General features: G+C 47.9%; 1 protein-coding gene across 2 annotated transcripts in view; it reads left to right on the top strand.

The window, feature by feature from the left end:
- Positions 1-484: 484 nt before the first annotated feature.
- Positions 485-19197, top strand: part of WDR91 (WD repeat domain 91) — a 28585-nt gene continuing 9872 nt past the window's right edge. For both annotated transcript variants that reach the window (XM_030308500.1, XM_030308501.1), the window contains exons 1-8: positions 485-642; positions 2182-2361; positions 2913-3120; positions 4692-4774; positions 5769-5899; positions 6987-7152; positions 16463-16618; positions 18375-18568. In XM_030308500.1, coding sequence (XP_030164360.1) covers positions 520-642; positions 2182-2361; positions 2913-3120; positions 4692-4774; positions 5769-5899; positions 6987-7152; positions 16463-16618; positions 18375-18568 — 1241 coding nt within the window. In that variant the 5' untranslated portion in view covers positions 485-519. The remainder of the gene's footprint in view (positions 643-2181; positions 2362-2912; positions 3121-4691; positions 4775-5768; positions 5900-6986; positions 7153-16462; positions 16619-18374; positions 18569-19197) is intronic.

The raw sequence follows: 19197 nt of genomic DNA, 5'->3' as shown, positions 1-19197 counted from the left end.
GTTTTCTCTAGAACTCTCTGATGACTCAAACTGGTTGTGTGACTGCACGCAAGTCACTTTACCTCCGGACTCCAGACTCCAGTTCCCCTTATTTGTAAAACGAAGACACGGCACAGAGGATTCCGCGATGGAATGCCAATGAGCAGGGCACCTCACCCCCTGCCCGCCTCGTGACTATCTGGGATGTTCTCCAAGGTCCAACCCTACTTGACTTGGACGGCAGCCGCCACTTTCAATAACTCAGATCACAAAGCCGGAGCCAGCGACGCCAGAAAACCCAGGCGAGCAATGGGTTTTCCAGCCGCTCATCCCGGAGGGTGAGGCTGACGGAAGCGGCTGGGCATGGCTGGGGGCGGGGATGGGGAGGGGTCACAGGAGAGCGGCGCGCGGTGCGTGCGGACTGATAGGCGGGCCGCGGCGTGACGTGCTTGGCGCCCGCGCCGGGCCCCGCCCCGCGCGGCCCAGGCCCCGCCCCCACTCCTTCGGCCAGCCGCGGCGGCTCTCGGCGCTGGCGCAGCGATGGCGGAGGCCGTGGAGCGCACTGACGAGCTAGTCCGGGAGTACCTGCTGTTTCGCGGCTTCACGCACACGCTGCGGCAGCTAGACGCCGAGATCAAGGCGGACAAGGAGAAAGGGTTCCGGGTGAGGGACTGGCGGGCGCGGCGCGGGCAGAGGCGGCCCCGAGGGAGACCGGAGCGGCTCCCCCACCCCAGCACTGCCCTCCGGGGCGGGAGTGGCGCTGTCACCGCGCCGGGGGACTGTCGATATCAGCGCGTCTGGCCCTCTCCTGACACACGAGGAACTGAGGTCTTGAGAGAGAACGCGACTTGCCTGAAGTTGCTCAGCGAGTCAGGAGCATCGCTGAGGCTGGAGCCCAGGTGCCCTGACTCCTGGTCCAGGTCGCGGTCCTCCGCTCCAGCCTCCCAGCAGGTGCTGGCCTGTTGGCCAGGATGGAGATAAAGGTTTTAGGAGCTAAGGATGGGTAGATAGTTGAGTTTGGGCAACAGAAACATTCAAAAGTTGGCTTCCGATGTCATTGGGAGCAAAGGGGTCTGCAGTCGAAAATGTCAGCTGGGTTCAAATATCTTTTGGTGTTTGTTAAAAATGGCTTTGCCGGTGACTTATTGGCAATTTGCCCCTGCGGTTGAGGAGAACCTTGCTGTACGTTTTAAAACATTATATTTCCCCTGCTCAGATGTGATTTTTTGTTGAGAAGTTCTTGGAGTTTGTGTGTGATTTGTGTGTTTGCTGACTCTAATTGGTGTTGGCAGGTGAACTGTGAGAGAGGCAGTGAGCTAGTAGCAAAGAACGCTGGGGGAGGTAGGAGACCTGAGGTCTCCTCTTGCCAAAGTTAGTGGTACTTAGTGGCAAAAGCAAATCATTTCAGCTCTCCAAGCCTCAGTGTCCTGCTCTGTAAAATGGGGATGTTCCTGGGACACCTGGGTGGCTCAGTTGGTTTAGGGGACTCTTGATTTTGGCTCAGGTTTTGATCTCAGGGTTGTGGGATTGAGCCGGGGGGCTGCGTGGGCATCCCTGCTGCCTTGTGTGCTCTCTCTAAAAAAAAAAAAAAAAGAAAAAGAAAAGAAAGGAAAAAAGAAATGGGGATGTTTGATTGGTATTGGCATCTAAAACCTTTTACAGACTGTGTACTCTGGTGTGATTTCTCACAAGGAGGTGACTTCTTTGCCTTTCACTCTGAGCCACCGCAGGGGCTGTGGTAATACTTCCATGACTTGCGGGGGTCAGTCAGTGCTTCTCTCTGGGAGTCTTGGACTCCTGGAATGCCGGAGCTAGGAGGAAGATTATGGAGGTTCTCTCTTTTTTTGTGTGTTTTTTGAAATCTTAGGCATCCGAGACCACAGAGTCGAAGTGACATTGTCAAGTTGGTTGAGTAAGACAGACACAGACCCAAGACCTAGACCTCCTGCTTCCAGGGCCAGAGGGCTTTTACCCTTGAGCTTTCCATGCTTGCTGGAGGGTCAAACCCCATATCTAACATCAGGAAATAGCTCAAAAGCTATTACGTTACTATGTTTTGAATGTTTTCTAGATTGCTGATTTAGAAAAAATTCTCATACTCGAAGCCCAAGCAAGAGGAGAAAGGTGTATTCACTGTGTGAGGTGATGGGAAAATTCCCTCTTGTCCTTCACCATCACCTCTGTCCCATGTTTCTCCGCCAGGTGGACAAGATTGTGGACCAGCTGCAACAATTAATGCAGGTGTATGACTTGGCTGCCCTCCGGGATTACTGGAGCTACCTGGAACGTAGGCTCTTCAGCCGCTTGGAGGATATATATAGACCCACCATCAACAAGCTGAAAACCAGCCTGTTCCGCTTTTATCTCGTCTACACGATCCAGGTGCTTGTCAGTTCAGGGATTCCTCGGAGAGAGTTCTTTGATCCCGAAATAGATTTTAACTTCTGGGGAGACCTGTCTGTGTTACTTTGGGAGAGGGTGGAACCGTCACAAGGCAAATTATTTCTTGACTGTTTTCCTGGTTTTTTTTCCTTCTCATGTGTAGATCATCTGACTTGCCTTCCTCATTCCTGTTTCCTCTCGTTTTCAGCACATAAGCCTGGGTGGTGGTTTAAAGAATAGAAGTAGGTGGGTTAAAGCTTGGGGAATAAAGATTATAGCCTACCCGGGGGAATAAGTCACTTAGATTATTTGAAAATCAACGAAGAATTCATGTTTTTTAGGGTGGCTTTTATCTTCAGGACTTCAGTTTGAACGAGCTTCTTTAAAATTATAAGGAACTTGAGAAAAGAGTGATGTCATTTATTTTATGGAGTTTGTAGACTATATTTGGCCACTTACCTGGCAGGCTGACACCCAGAGGCTGATGAAGAATCTTACTTCTGGACGTCTGTCTCTTCCCCCTTCTTGCTACCTCCTCATTGTCTTGGCAGACCAACAGAAATGACAAAGCTCAAGAGTTCTTTGCAAAGCAGGCCACAGAGCTCCAGAACCAGGCTGAGTGGAAGGATTGGTTTGTCCTGCCCTTCCTGCCGTCCCCAGACACCAACCCCACCTTTGCTACGTACTTCTCTCGACAGTGGGCCGATACCTTCATTGTGTCCCTGCACAACTTCCTGAGCGTACTGTTTCAGTGCATGCATATCCTTTCAGCTGCCTGGGGCCGGGGGCCTCCTCTGAGGCTTCCAGACAACGTGATCAGTCGCTGCTGCTCTCGATGCAATTGCTTCTGCAAAATGCCCAAAGACCGCTGTCATGTGTTATGTGAGGGGGCTGGACAGATTGTGATTATTTTTGTCAGTAGACCAGGAAATCGTCGACCTTCGTCCGGACGCTGCTAAACAGCTGATGGGCATGAGCAGGGACTGCAGTGGCAGTGGGGGACAAGTGGCTGGCCCTGGGAGGAGCCCTCAAATCGGGCTGAGCAGGGGTTGCTGCTGCTTAGCAGAACTGGCCAGCCGAGAACACCCTTTCCGTGCGTGCCCTGTGCCCCCGAGGATATTACTTGCCTCTGTTGAGATTAGGTAGCAGGTCAAAATACTTCTTGGGCTAGAACTTCCTTCCTGTGTTTGCATTTGGGTCACACTCTGACAGTGACCTCAGAGTTCCTCAACTTGCCAGAAAACAGAGCAGTGGTAGGAATATACGTATGGGTATTGAAGAGAGAGAGAAAGAATATTGATATTTATAGCCTACCCTGTTTACCATTTTGTCATGGAAAGCCTGCATTTTTGAGGCCCAGGAGATCCCCATTGCTCATGCTCTCTAGGCTAGAATTCTAGAGGAGGAGAAGGGAGTCCGGTTTGAATGGAGCTGCTTGGTGAGTCACTGATAAATCGGGTGTTGTAGAGGCCCGCCCACGGGTGGCCATTTTGGCCTCTGGGAGGGGCACTGTTTGGTGGAGGTAGGAAGGGTGCCCTTTCCTTTTGTATTGTGGGTCTGGGTGTCAGTTCCACTCTTGCCGGGTACAGCTGCTCCTTCTGCCCCCTGCTCTTTATCCTGAGGACTTTCAGACTCAACTAGGAGGGGGCTCTGCCCAGTAGCATTTTGCATGACCATGTGGGCCTTCTAGGTCTTTTCAGTGTAGGACAGTGCCCTGCAAACTAGGTCACATACATTTGAGCACAGTTCACGTCCCCAGTACTGAGGCCCTGCCTGCTTTGTGCTCCTCCTGACTGAAGCAGTTGAGGGTTGTTGAGAAGGACTGACCCCCTGATCTAGAATGTGGATATTCATAGGATGGCATTTTACTGTCCAATCTGCAGAAAGCTCTCTGTTCAGTCTCAACCTTTGCTAGGGAAAGGTTCAGTCTGGGGAGGGGAAGGCCATGTGGCCGAGCCTTCGGCCCAGCTGGTAGACCAGCCGGCCCCTGGGGTGGCTTCTAACTGAGTGTCTGCACTGACCTTGCTACAGCTTAGACAGGCCGTGAAGTCCACTGAATGCTTGCTCTTTCCTGCTGGTATTTGGGAGAACACGCTCAGGGTTGGGTTTATGTCCTCTCTGTGGGCTGACCAGCCAGATTGTTATGAGTGTCTGTATGTCTGAAGAAAGGCCAGAGCCGGCATCAGGGGAGGGACTTTCATACAGCCGTGGAGGGCCAAGTCTGTACTCTGTTCCCTCTGACTTATGTTCAAGGGTTTTGCTGCTGGGTCAAGAGTTTGGGAAGGACTTTTAATCATTTTCAGTCAGTCTTTTTCTTTAACTTTGTGCACCTGTACCTGTGATTCTGAACTTTGATGCGGAATGCCAGAGGACCAACCAGGTTCAAGAAGAAAATGAAGTTCTTCGCCAGAAGGTCGGTTCTGAAACACACTTGCTTCTTGGGTAGAACTTCTGCTTTTCCTGTGTGAAATGAGGTAGTGGTGGTGGAGGGCTGATTAAAAATAGGAAAGCACTGATCTCAGATGGAGGTGAGCCACCAGAAAGTCAGTATGGGAGATTTGGGGTCTGGAGCAATCTCTGAAAACCAGAGGCCAGGTTCATATTTTGAGTCCTGTGTATAGCACGAAAAGCATAGCAATGGTAATGAACTTTCAGGGGAGAAGGACCCATGTGCTTTCATGCCTTATAACTTTTGTATGTCTCTTTCATACTTCCAGTCCTTTTCCACATACATCCACATCTATGGTGTTTACAGCCCAGATATGAATTAATTGTTCTGCTCAGCTCCATGATCCTCTAGGTGTATAAAACAATAGAGCCAGGGGACCCATATTTGCCTTTGCATTTTGTCTGAGGAGCATTTCTCTGTCCTTGAAGTTAAGGCATCTGTAGGTCTTTTTTTTTTTTTTTTTTCTTTCCAGAAAAAGGAAGATTATAAGCTGTTTACATTTTGGGTGCATGTGCCTATGTAATTTTTTTTTTTCCAGGCATAAAAGTCAAAAATGCTGAACTTTACTGAAAAAAATTTTCCGTGAGAGTTCCAGAACCTGATTTTGTAGATTTTGTAGATTCCAAAGAGCAAAGGATGGCACGGAGCTCTTTTTCTCAATGAATTCAGGAAGAAGCAAGTCAAATGATACAAAGAAAAAAAGTGGGATTTGTGTGTCTAACAGTTGTTGTTTTCTCACCTCATGGTGGTCAAGTAACAGGTGCCACTTGCCCTTTTTCCACCCCCCCCCCCCCCCGACCTCTGCGGTGAGCAGAGGGTGAGACGGGCGTCCTGGGGCTGACGCCCAGTGTCCTTTTGAGCCAGTGCAGTTGAGTGTTGGATGTGATGTGTCTCATGCGCCTTGGCAGAGGGAAGGCAAGGTGAGTTTACCACCCGACTCGCCCCCACCCCTGCGCAGCTTTTTGCCTTGCAAGCCGAAATCCACCGCCTGAAGAAAGAGGAGCTGCAGCCAGAGGAGGAAGAGGCCTTGGTCCAGCACAAATTGCCTCCTTACGTCTCCAACATGGACCGCCTGGGGGACTCAGAACTGTGAGTGTGTGCCCGCTTCGGGGGTGGGAGGGCCTCCCCCTCTCCCATCTGCCCCTGTGCTCTCAGCTCGCCCCGGCCCTCTCACTCCTGGTGACAGGGAATGGCCAGAGAGCCTCCTTGGCCCTCGCTGTTCCTGTCTGAGCTTTCTGAGTAAGGTCCCCTGGCCTTTCGGGCCCCCAGCCTCTGAGCCCGCCCCGAGGGAGGGGGACTGCACATCCAGATGTGTGCAGCAGGGATAAATAAACCCGACGCTGTCGTGCAGCCCGGGGAGGTCTGTGTGTTGAAAGGGGTGCCTCAAGGGTGAAAAGGTTGGCACTCAGGAGGCGGTGGAAGCATGCACCTGTCTGAGGGCTTGAAGAGGTAGGCAGATGGGGAGAGAGGTATCTGAGCGACCTTAAAATATAGCAAGTTAAAGCAGAAGTCCCAGGTGATGCTAATGGTTGTAGCCTTGAAGAACCCAAGGCACACAGTGGTCACCCAGCCATGGACTGGTGAGTGAGGATGCAGACCCAGGCAGGCGTATTCCACACCTGCACGTGGCCAAGGGCTGTCCCAGGAGCAGCTGGTCCGGTTTCTGAGCTAGCAGGGTCTGGTGGAAAGCAAAGGCAAGCCAAAAATGTAACTTAAACATTTTTACTTCAAGTAAAAAGAAACAAGTGAAGGTAATTTTATGATATATTTTATTTAGCCCCATATATTCAAAACATTTCAACATGTGATAAATGTAAACAAAGTATTGATGATGAGCTATTTTACACTCTTTTTTCATGCTAAGGCTTGCATTCTGCTGTGTGTTTTGTACCTCCAGCACGCCTCAGTCTGGACCAGACACATTTCAGGTGCTCAGTGGCGCATGTGGCCAGTGGCCATTGGCCCGCACAGCTCTGAGCTTCACCACGGCCCTGCACACTTCACCGCCGTGCCAGATAGGCTGCTGGCTCCCTTGGGTACAAGAAATAGTACCGAGGATAATGCCAACTTAGAGCACAGGCGTGTGCCCCTGGAGCCGTCCACAGCCCAGGAGGCCTGTGCTTCGGGTTTCCCCGGGTCCCCTCCAGCCCTGTGACCTTGTGTGTCTGCTTTCCAGAGCCATGGTGTGCAGCCAGAGGAGCACTTCCCTCTCCCAGTCGCCTCGAGTGGGTTTCCTGTCCTCGTTGCTGCCTCAGAGTAAGAAGAGCCCCTCGAGGTTGTCACCTGCCCAGGGTCCCTCGCAGGCTCCGAGCTCGGCCAAGAAAGAGCCCTTCAGCAGTCAGGTGAGCACACAAGACCTGCCTTTCTAACTCCTTCCTGGAGGCCCTTGACCTCCGACTGGGCTCTCAGACCCACGTCAAGTGCGGTCTTGATTGCCCTGTTGTTAGGACTGATTTCTCTGCTGTGCTGATGAGATTCCTATATTCACATCCCGTCCGCTTTCTTCCTCCCTCCCGCCTCTCCCTCATGCATAAGCGATGGCTCTGCAGGATGAGGGCATAGATAAGACCATAGTGGGGGATCCGAGACAGTAAGGAGGGAATCCACTTCACACATCCCGCGCCTACCCGCGTCCCCTCTTCTGGTCAGAATTGCAGGTGTCGTGGGCAGAATGAGACAGTAGGCAGGTGTGTGCTGCTAACCAAGGGTTGAGACAGGTCACAGCCCCACGTCTCACCCAGAGGGACCTTCACCCAGCACGCTGCTGCTCTCCGGCACCTGCAGTCCCATTCCAACCATCAGAGGTCTGTGACACCCTGCAGGGGAGTGGGTACATGGCCGTGACGAGGAGTGTGCTTGAATCTCTTCTCTTTTCTCATAAATTCCTCTGAACTCCTGAAGGCTTGTGACTGGGATTTGGTGGCTCAAGGGTGAATTCAAGCCATTCTGGAATTTTGAATTTTTGGTGATATAAAGTGGTGTGTAGAGAAAGAGTAAATTAGAGTTATTCTGGGGCGCCTGGGTGGCGCAGTCGGTTAAGCGTCCGACTTCAGCCAGGTCACGATCTCGCGGTCCGCGAGTTCGAGCCCCGCGTCGGGCTCTGGGCTGATGGCTCAGAGCCTGGAGCCTGTTTCCGATTCTGTGTCTCCCTCTCTCTCTGCCCCTCCCCCGTTCATGCTCTGTCTCTCTCTGTCCCAAAAATAAATAAACGTTGAAAAAAAAAAAAAAAATTTAAATTAGAGTTACTTCTGAATCAGTGTATTTCTTCTACAAGTTGGTATTCACTGATTCAGCAAAGGACTTTTTGTTATTTTTCACTTTTATAGAAGCTTGCAAGAGAATTCTTTTATGCCAGTTCACACCCCAAACAGCCGTGGGTCCCACTGAGTAGTTTTCCTGTTGAGATGGTCAGAATTCATTGCTTTCCGCAATGCCTTCCAGAGTGAAAGTTTGACAGACCCACAGTGACACTCCGTTGCTTGGGCAGGGACCCTTTCTCTTTTAATGTATTTTTTTTAAGTTACAGGTAAAGTCAGTTGTCATAAAGTCTGCCTTCCTCTCCTACCTCCCCTGGCTTGGGAACAGTTGCAGGTTGGGGCCGCCCTCTGCGGCAGGGAAACGGGGGTCTACTCCAGGCCGCCATTGGGACGGCGGGGCTTTCAGCACAGCCCTTGGCTTTGGTATTTCTGTTGAAGCACAGATGCTGAGCAGGACACTGGAGAGGAAAGAGTGCGGGCTCGGGAGGCCAGCGGTGTACTTTCAGCCCTGGCTCCTTGTGTCTCATCCTTGCTTAGATCGCTTGAACTCACCCCGATTTGCCTGGGCTGATACTAATACATAATTCTCGAACTGCTACAAGAGCCCTCGGTGTATGCAGGGCCCGGCACATTGCACACAGTACATCTTAGTAGTGCTAGTTGTATTAGTGAAGATACTGGCCTACTTGGGCACCCGACTCAGCCCTGAGACCTGAGGTGCCAGCAATGCAAAATGATTGTCACCTGGCATTCATGAGGCCTATGGCAGTCAGAACAATCCTGGTGATTCCTATGGCTATTTTTCTGAATTCCAAACCTGAAAATTCAAATTCCAGTTCCATGGAATGTGGCTGAGTAAGTTTTACTGTTTGCTTTGCAGATCTCTGTCACAGTGCGATATTTTCTAAGTGTAATAGACGATGCGTGGGATGCTAGGTCTCTTGAAAAATGCAGGAAATCATGAAATTCAGTTTCATTAAGTTAAAATGAAAGAAAACACAAGGATGGGTTCCTTGGGGTTAAGCCGGTGGCCTTGTTCTTTATGAGCTCAGGATGTAGGTGTCACATGGTGAGATTGGAATGGGATTGGGAACTTTTTGTGTGCAGTTCGTGTTCAAGAGATGAGGGTAAGAATTTGTAATTTGCGGCAGGCCACGTGGCTTAGTCAGTTAAGCATCTGACTCCTGATTTTGGCTCAGCTCGTGATCTCCCAGTTCCTGAGTTCAAGCCCCGCATTGGGCTTGTGCTGACAGTGTGGAGCCTGCTTGGGATTCTCTCTCCTTCTCTCTCTAGCCCTCCCCTGCCCACCCTCTCTCTCTTTCTCTCTCTCAAAAAAAAAAAAAAAAAAAAAAGAATTTGTAATTTGCAGCAGGCAGTCCTTGCCTCTAAAATATATTCAAATAGAACTTGGGTCACTGTGTGGCATATTAACAGAGCAAAGGTAGCTCTCTTTCCATTTCATGAATGGAGGTGATAGATATCTCCATCTGAAAAATCCAGTAGTTGTGGGTCACTTGCGGTTTTATTAATTTATTAACTAGAGTCAACATTCAATTCTGAAAACAACCTGAACTTTGAGGTTCAAGAAAATCACAGAATTTTAGAGTTAGAAGAAGCTTAAAGGTCATCTGGCCCCCCTTCCAATTGTATAGAGGAGCACATCGGATTGATTGCCTCCTGTGATGTGGAGCTCACTACTTGTCCATGTAGGGATGTTTGCCTGTTAGGAACCTGTTTGTAGAAACCTCTGTATAATTATTACTTGCTAATCTTAGCTTTGCCCTTTGAGCTACGTCGAATAAGGCTTCTTATTAGGACACTTCCTATCTTTCCATGCGAAGCACTCACTGTTCATTCTTCTCTCTCCCCTCCACTCTTTTTGCCATATGATGTGATTTCTAGACCCCTCACCATCCTGCACCCCTTCTCTTTGGGACATTCTGGTTTTTTAATTCTTCTGTTACAATTGATATGCTAAATTTGAGTGTACAACTCAGATTGTGCGCTCTTACCAATAGCAAATGCAGTTAGTTGTGTGATCACTTCCTGTGATTTTAATGATGCATAGCTTTTAATTTAGTAGAAAATGACATTGGCTTTTTTAATAAACCACGTTGCTTTGTTAGCACATTTGAAGCACCTAGTCTTTTTCTCACTGTTGCCACACCAGAGCTCTCTTTCTTTTTCACTAGTGAATAAGCAAACAAAAAACATAAGCTGTGTTATTAACTTAGCAATAAAAATGATCAGGCCTTCCTGTTTTAAATGTTATTTATATGTAACATTGTAAGTTTCAATCCCATCAGCATTTTGCCCACTTGTGATGGGTCATTGTAACTGAAATGTTCGTGGCGTTGTAGGTGGTAAAGTGTATGGTGATGCGCTCTCTGTGCTTTTATGAATCTGGAGGCAAAATGTAAGAAGCAAGCGGACATAACTCTAAAACCACAGCTCCCAACTCTTCTGGGGTGTCCGTTACAATTGCACCTGAGGGCAGCTCCCCCCTGGCTCATGCTGCCTGCGCTTTTGCTCCCTCCTTCCCTCCAGCCATGTGATACCACTTCTTCCTCACCCACTCAGACTGCGGTCGTCACAGAGACAACCTCTCATTGGCTGTAATGTAAAGAAAGCAAACTTCTGTATTTGTAATTCTTATTAGTATCAAATTACTTCCTAGCTACTGAGCCGTCAGTGACAGCTGCCCCTGGGGCTGTGTCCCCGGATTGTATGGGGATGGAGGACAAGGGGGTCCTCTTCCACGACCCTTGTTCTATGATTTTATGTGTTATGAGGGCCTGTCTTCTGGGTGGCTTTATTTTTACTTCAGGTGAGACCAGATTACTGGAATTTGTGTCCTGCCCCATTTGGATGACCACCTGGTAAACACTATTCAGGCCAGTGAAAATTCTGTCTTTCTCCAGAGAGAAATGCAAAGGCAAAATGATGGAACATAGGTTAAAATATCTCTTCTGGGGGCGCCTGGGTGGCTCAGTCGGTTGAGCGTCCGACTTCGGCTCAGGTCATGATCTCGTGGTCTGTGAGTTTGAGCCCCGCGTCGGGCTCTGTGCTGACAGCTCAGAGCCTGGAGCCTGCTTCATATTCTGGGTCTCCCTCTCTCTCTCTCTCTCTGCCCTCTCTGGCTCATGCTGTCTCTCTCTGTCTCTCAAAAATAAATAAACACTAAAAAAAAAATTTTTAAATATCTCTTCTGAACTGTAGGAGACAGGTAGGTTGTGATAGAATATGACAGAATTTAATCTGGGCCATTTGGAGTGTTCTATAACTCTGGTAGTTGAGACTCTGATGAGGTTTGCTCTTACAACTGTGGATTACCAGTATTATCACAGTAAACATTGTTGGAGTTATGTACGTTTGTAGCGAGACACAAGTTTACTTTAACCTACTTATTAAAGTGTTTTGTGGAGAGCTGCATTCATCAGCTTTTAGCACCTTATTTTTTGTTGGTGTTGTTCACCCTTCTTTAGTGAATAACTGAGATCTATTTGAGGGAGAAGCTCTCTTTAAGCAGGATCTGACAGGTCACGTGTAGGTCCATAGCTCTCTTGCTGTAAACTACCCTATCGTGAAGAAGGTAGTTCTTCTTAATTTGTCGTAGTGCCTTTTGTTAACACCTGTTGGAATTTTCATTTTGGAGTATGGTCCAGCCCTTACCTGATGATCTACTGGACAGCTTCCCTGCCAATCTTGACTTGGCAAGCACTGCCTTTGCACTTCTTAATGTTGCATTTCCTGTCCTTGCTGGGGAAGCACTACACGTGGCTTTTGTGCCAGCTAAGGGAATTTGAAGTCCATCCCAAGCCTTTCTATTCTATCAGTATGGGCTAATTGAACGCTCTTAAGACTTAGCACTGAAAAGGGAAAAGACGCCATTTCTCCTATACAGTGGGCGAGTAAGGGAAGAAAAAGAGTGCCACAGAGTACCTGCCTGCCCTCTGTAGCATTTCCCCCCCTTCGTCTCCAGGCTGGATCCCCTGTGGTCCGTGTACTTCCAGGGCATGAATGCAATAGTATATGGATTTTTTTCCCTTTTCTTCTGAGATATCCAGTGTAAAGATCTCTTGGTCAGGTTGATTAATCTGTCAAAACTGCATAATAAGTTGTTCCAGGCTTTTTGAGACTTCCTCACTTGCCCGGATCCCATTATTTTGGAAAATAGCTGTCAACCTGGGAAACTGATCTTCCTTCTCCTTCCACTGCTTATGTAGCTAGCTCTAGGGTTGCCAAAGCCACCTTTTATTCAGAAAACATGGCCTCGACTGCCGACTTTTTTGGTCTTTTCTATCAAAATGTTAGAACTTTTAGAGATATGTTTTGGAGCTCTCCTTTTCTAAATTTGAGCCCTCTTTTTCTCTTGATAAATGTCTATTTTATCTTTTTTAAAAACTGGCTGTTTATTGATCATTTATATTGTCTTTTTAGTCTCTATTTTCATTAATTTTAATTCTGATCTTTATTATTTCCTTTTTCTAACTTTGGGTCTCATTTGTTTTTCTAGTTCCTAAGGAGACTGTTCATTTAAGATCTTTCTTTTTTCTTAATATAGGCATTTATTGCTATGCACTTCCCTCTTAGAACTACTTTGGCTGCATCTCATAGGATTTGGTATGTTGTGTTTCCATTTTCATTTGTCTCAAGATATTTTTTTAATTTCTCTTTCGATTTATTCTTTGATCCATTGATCAGGAACATGTTTAATCATCACATATTTGTGAATTTTTAAATTTGCTTCTTGTAATTGATTTGTGGTTTGATACTGTTGTGATGCTTGATATGATTTCAGTCTTCTTAAATTTGTTAAGACTTGTTTTGTGGCCTAGCATGATCTATCCTGGAAATGTTTCGTGTGCTTAAGAATGATGTGTATTCTGCTTCTGTTGGATGGAATATTCTATGTCTTTTAAGTCCATCTGATATAATATATAGTTGAAGTGCAATGTTTCCTTATTGATTTTCTCTCTGGATGGTATCTCTATTGTGGAAAGGCAGGTACTAAAGTCCCTAACTATTATGCATTGCTGCCTGTTTCTCCCTAATGTTTGCTTTTTATATTTGCTCCTTTATATATTTATGCTCCTCTGTTGGTGCATAAACACTTAAAAGTATCATATCCTCTTACTGGATGGACCCCTTTATCATTACGTAATGACCTTCTTTGTCTCTTATTACAGTCTTTTGCTTAAAGTCTATTTTGTCTGATGCAAGCATAGCCACGCCTGTGGAATTCTTCAGTCTGATTTGCCCTGTTGATTGGAGATAGAGGAATCAATGGATTGGTGTAATGAGGCCTGGCACCATTGTGTCACGTCTCAGGGAGTGAGTACTGCCCCCCCGGGACCATGTGAAGTACGCCATGGTTTCAAGACCTCTTTGTTAACAGTTATCTTGACCACCTCTTACTTCTGGGCAGGTAAGAGAAGTCTTCTCCCACTTTCTAAAGCTGCGGAACCTCTTCCGTGTTCCATGAACCATGGGTTACTTCTCAGAAATGGATAGAAATGGAGAAGGGCCTTGTCTTTGTTAGCTCTGGAATTATGATATTTCTTCTTATCTTTTTTACTCACTGTCACTTTTTTTTGTGCTCTTTTCATGATATTGCTTTCATTAGGTTTCTTAGAGCATGGGGTTTGCCGTCAGATTTGGGCGTGAATTCCACCTCTGTCTAGTTTTCCCTACACGAGCAGTAACTTAAGCCTCAGTTCCTTGTGTTAAAATAATGCCCTCATCTCTATTTTAAGGGGACATTTGTAAAATTCTTAGTTCTTTTTCTTTCTTTTTTTTTTTTTTTATGTCTACCTATTTTTGAGAGAGAGACAGAGCACCAGTGGGAGAGGGGCAGAGAGAGAGGGAAACACAGAATCTAATGCGGGCTCTAGGCTCTGAGTTGTGAGCACAGACCCTGACGTGGAGCTCAAACCCACAAACTGTGAGATCATGACCTGAGCTGAAGTTGGATGCTTAACTGACTGAGCCACCCAGGTGCCCCAAGTTCTTAGTTCTTATTAGCATGGTGCCTTGCCTATGGTAAACATTCAATGAATAACATGTATTGGTTATTGTTACTGTTGGTTTTCTTCTTAGGTTATTTCTTTTATCTTGACTGAGAACCCTACTTCTCTCAGAATAAGGCAGAATGTGGAGAGTCAAATACTTTTCCCGAGAAGAAAGTTCTGTCTCAAGCAGAAGTTGATACCCCTGACGATCACCTCAGTCAGAAAAAGAGAAATAACAAATACCCTGAAGTTCAGCCTCAGTTAGGCTCTACATGAACTAATAGTTCTTTAAAATTTCCTTTTTAACTCTTCTGATGACTCCAGGGTTCCAAGGAGTCTGTGTTAATCATTTTATATATTTATTTATTTATTTATTATTATTATTATTTATTATTATTATTATTTATTTATTTATTATTTAATTATTATATTTAAATTTATTATTATTTTAAATTTATTAAAATTATTTAAAATAATTATTTATTATTATTATTTAAATAAAAATATTATTTTATTATTTATTTATTATTTTATTATTTATTTATTATTATTTAAAATAATAAATATTATTTTTATATATTTATTATTTATTTATTATTATTTATTTATGATTATTTATGATTATTTATTTATTATTTATTTATTATTATTTATTTATTATTTATTAAAGATTATTTATTTATTTTGAGAGAGACAGTGCAAGTGGAGGAGGGGCAGAGAGAGAGGGAGAGAGAGAATTCCAAGTAGGCTCCATGCTGCCAGTACAGAGCCTGACGCAGGGCTTGAACTCACGAAACCATGAGATCATGACCTGAACCGAAACCAAGAGTTGGACACTTAACTGACTGAGCCACCCAGGCACTCCTGTGTTAATCATTTTAAGTTGTTTAGCGTTAACATCAAAAATAACAAACGGGGTGCCTGGGTGGCTGAGTCGGTTGAGCATCTGATCTCAGCTTGGGTCTTGATCTCAGGGTCATGAGTTCAAGGTCTATGTGGGGCTCCACGCTGGGCATGAAGCCTACTTAAAAAAATAATAAGTAGAAGTAGAAAACAACAAGTGGACTTTGGTTAAGCTTATACTCTTGACTTATGTCTTATGTGCAAATGACTTGCAGGTTTCAGGTCTAAAACCTGAGTGGCTGTTTGCATCCGAATCCCTTTGCTAAGAATATAAAATAAGGCAGAGGAAGGAGCAGTTTTGAGCATGACACTTTGTGGGAATAAGGTTGGGAAAAACCCAGCCAGATAATCTGGAAAGATGATGTAGTGACAACTCCTTTTAAAAAGGCTCTAGATTCTGTGTCTCCCTCTCTCTGACCTCCCCTGTTCATGCTCTGTCTCTCCCTGTCTCAAAAATAAATAAAACGTTAAAAAAATGTATTAAAAAGGCTCTAGAGGGACGCCTGGGTGGCTCAGTCAGTTAAGTGTCTGACTTTGGCTCAGGTCATGATCTCACGGTCTGTGAGTTAAAGCCCTGCGTTGGGCTCTGTGCTGACAGCTCAGCCTGGAGCCTGGTTCAGATTCTGTGTCTCCCTCTCTCTCTTCCCCTCCCCTGCTCTCTCTCTTTCTCTCGCTCTCAAAAATAAACAAATGTTAATAAATAAATAAATTAATTAATTAATTAAAAATTAAGAGGCTGTAGATTACGAATCTTCTTTCCATGGAAGCAGGGTGAGGATTATTAAATTCATTTGCTATATAGCCTTGGTCGACTTTATCACTCTTGTCATGAAAAGGGGCCAGAAGATGCCAGTTTCTTTCCTGCCAGTTTCTTATCTTGCTCATAGGTCCTTGAGTTTCCAACAATTTCTGTTAAGAATTTCTGGTTGCCTAGTAATCATTTCCACATACCTCGATATTTAACATTAGCTGGCTTAGTCTTTGGTTGGCCCAAAACAAGAGCGGGTATCGTGTTCATTTTTGCCTCCAGGGAGGTGATTGTATGTTGCATACATTTTTTTGTATTGTCCAAACATACGGTTGCTTGAAGACGTTTACAACATAGGACCTGACTTGCCTCATAATCATCACTTAGGATGCACTGGTCTCCTCCCCCTTCACTAGAGTTAATTGTTCTGATTAGAGGAAGGAAATGTGTGCGTCTGTCTCCAGGTGATGCTTACGGCAGGCTGAGGAGTGCTGGTGACTTACCTCCTAAAACAGGGAGAACAGAAAGAGGGGCGTCCACACTGCTCGTGCTCCACTCTGGACTTAGCCTGTAGGCTGAGATCGGAGCATTCTGGCCGGGAGGACCCTTTCCCGGGAGCTGTGGGCTGAAGGAGCTGCTCCCTGGCTTCTGCCTCCCCCTCCCCCCAGCGGAGGTGCCGTGGCCTGGGCGCAGGCAGCAAGTGACTTCTTACAGCCCGCATGTCGCCCTGTAGACCGCGAAGGGAAGGGACCCGGCGTGCGGGCCCAAGGACGGGAAGAGCCTCTTCGGCGGGCTGGCCTCTGGGGAGTCCAGCTGGTCCCAGCACCGGCAGCGGCGCCTGCAGGATCACGGCAAAGAAAGGAAGGAGCTTCTGTCTATGACTTTGCAGGTATGGCTCAGTCTTGGCATCACACGAGTGCCTGCAGGGACATCCCCGTGGCTACCGTTGGGGGCCACGGAAGGAGGTGGGGTGGCGCAGAGCCTGCCCGTACCTCTCTTGACTTCTACGTAATACGGCTAGCGTGTCAGAGGCTCTGGGAGGCTTGGCAGAAGAGGCCCGTTTCCCTTGGTTTAGGCCAGAATCACCCAGCCTTGCTCCTTCACAGCCTTCCTTTCTCCCGCATCGCCTGCTGGAGATGCTGCGCTGACACACGGTGGTGCGGCCCCGGGCCGTTGCCACGCTAAACCCCGGGACTCTCCTCACCCTGGAAATGGGTCGGCGTCTACTCTTTGTGGCAGTAAAGCTGCTTCTCCTTCTGTCACCTACTCCAGAGTGAAAGGAGAAACCCAAGGGGTTTACTGGCTGAGTCATCCTGTTGACCATTTATCTCGTGATCGGGACTACTTTTAAAAGCACTGCTGGGGCGCCTGGGTGGCGCAGTCGGTTAAGCGTCCGACTTCAGCCAGGTCACGATCTCGCGGTCCGTGAGTTCGAGCCCCGCGTCAGGCTCTGGGCTGATGGCTCGGAGCCTGGAGCCTGTTTCCGATTCTGTGTCTCCCTCTCTCTCTGCCCCTCCCCCGTTCATGCTCTGTCTCTCTCTGTCCCCAAAATAAATAAAAAAACGTTGAAAAAAAAAATTTAAAAAAAAAAAAAAAAAAAGCACTGCTGCCAGTTACCAGCCCTGTGCCGGTTCCAATTTGATGGCATAGACCCTTAAGCCTCTGATCTCAGATTGTCCTCTTCCGACACCGTAGGATTAAAGGCACACCTGAGCTCGGCCGCTCCCGGAAGGCACCTGCTGAGCTCAGAGGTCTCTCTTCCTCTGTTATTTTTGTGCTGTAGACCCGTGGTTTCTGCTACCCTAAGGAGCACTTAGAGGAGCCTTGGGAGCCAAGAGGCTGGTGGAGATTGCCCTGGCTGATGCCGCCTGGCCTGGGTTATGTGTGGGTGAAAGGCTAGCAGTCATGGCGGTCAGCATTTAGTGCACCAGGGAGGCAGAGACCAGGGCAGCTGCGGACGCGCCAGGTGGCAGAGGGGCAGGTGCCTTCTGGTGCCCGGCCTTGTTCCGGCCTCTGCTGCTCCTTGAGTCTCTATCTTTATGCCCAGCCAGTCACCTCAGTCTCTTGGTACCTCCTTTTCAGGAGGAGGTGCGGGTAGGTATGGGGGAGATGCTGGTGAGGGGCTAGGCTTGCCTCTGATCTGGTTTCACATCTGAGTCCTGCCCATTGCCAGCTCTTGACCTTGGGTAAGTTATTTAACTTCTGCTTTCAGTCTTTAGTTTCCACAGTTATTAAATGGGGTTAATCATAGGATCTCAGATGGTTTCAGGAAGGATTAAATGAGAATCAAATGTGGTCACACAGTGCTTGGCACCTAGTAGGTTCTCACTAATTTTTATTGTCGGCCAGTCCTGGGTCCTGTCAGCTGTGACAGGCAGAGGGTACCCATGGCCCACTACACCCTCAGCAGGGTCTCTAGACAGGGGCCATCAGCAGAGCGGGAACCTGCCTCTCCTGGGGCAAGCTGGGTGCTGCTCTTGGTGTTCGGAGCTCTTTCTACAGGTCTACAGACCCTGTACCCACTGAGAGCCCCCCCCCCAGCGTGCCGTAGCCCGGCATCCTAGATGTCCTGCAGTGTGTCCCCGAATGGCTGGGCCCAGTGCAGACCCTTCACAGGTAACTCGTCCCCACTTTGCCTGTCACAGAGTGCAGAGAAGAAGCCTGAAACTAGTGGCCCGGAGGCCGAGTCCTGCCCAGAGCTCCACGTGGAGGCGCTGGAGACATTGACGCGGGCTTCCGCAGCAAGCGCCGAGGGAGGAGGGGTCCGTCCTGAGCAGCCGTTCATTGTGCTGGGGCAGGAGGAGTACGGGGAGCACCACTCCTCCATCATGCACTGCAGGTGGGTGGGGGTCTGGGGGCAAGGCCCCGGCAGGAAAGTGCTGACTGGGGCGGGGGCTGGTCTCCCTGGGAAGCCTGGGTTATGAGGCTGTGTGTGCGAAGGTGTGGCAGACAGGAGGTACGCGTGGTGGGCTGGTCCCCGAAGGACTGTGGCCGTCCCTCCAGAGTCACAGGAGGGCTGGACAGCTGCCCTTGTCCTGGGCAGCCTCTCTGTCCTCTCTAGCTGTGGGACTCTGGAGTCTCAGGAATAGGCTACCTTTTATTGGAACTCCCTAAGACTTCATTTTAATTTGCCTCACGTTTGTACTTTTAGGTAAATATCATGTACAAGTTTTTAGTCACACGTGGTAAAAGCTTGACCTTTATAGAAGCCCTCACGGAAGGTAGTTTTCAGACAATGAGTGTCCTCCCTGCCCCGGGAGCCGATGGCTCTGGAGTGTGATGCAGGAGGCACCCCAGTGCTCGGGGCCGGGGCCGTGCCTACCTTCCCTGCTGTTCTGTCCCCGTCGTGGACCACAGGGCTCAGCACATACTAGGTCCTTTGTAAGCAGTTCCTGGGCGACCAAACACATGAATACTTCTAGAAGTAGTCCACACCCATCCTTGGCGTGTAGGCACTTTGAGAAACAG

Source organism: Lynx canadensis, chromosome A2, assembly GCF_007474595.2.
Source record: "Lynx canadensis isolate LIC74 chromosome A2, mLynCan4.pri.v2, whole genome shotgun sequence".
Lineage (NCBI taxonomy): Eukaryota > Metazoa > Chordata > Mammalia > Carnivora > Felidae > Lynx > Lynx canadensis.
The sequence above is the reverse complement of the archived record's forward strand: the minus strand, read 5'-3'. Positions and strand labels throughout refer to the sequence as shown.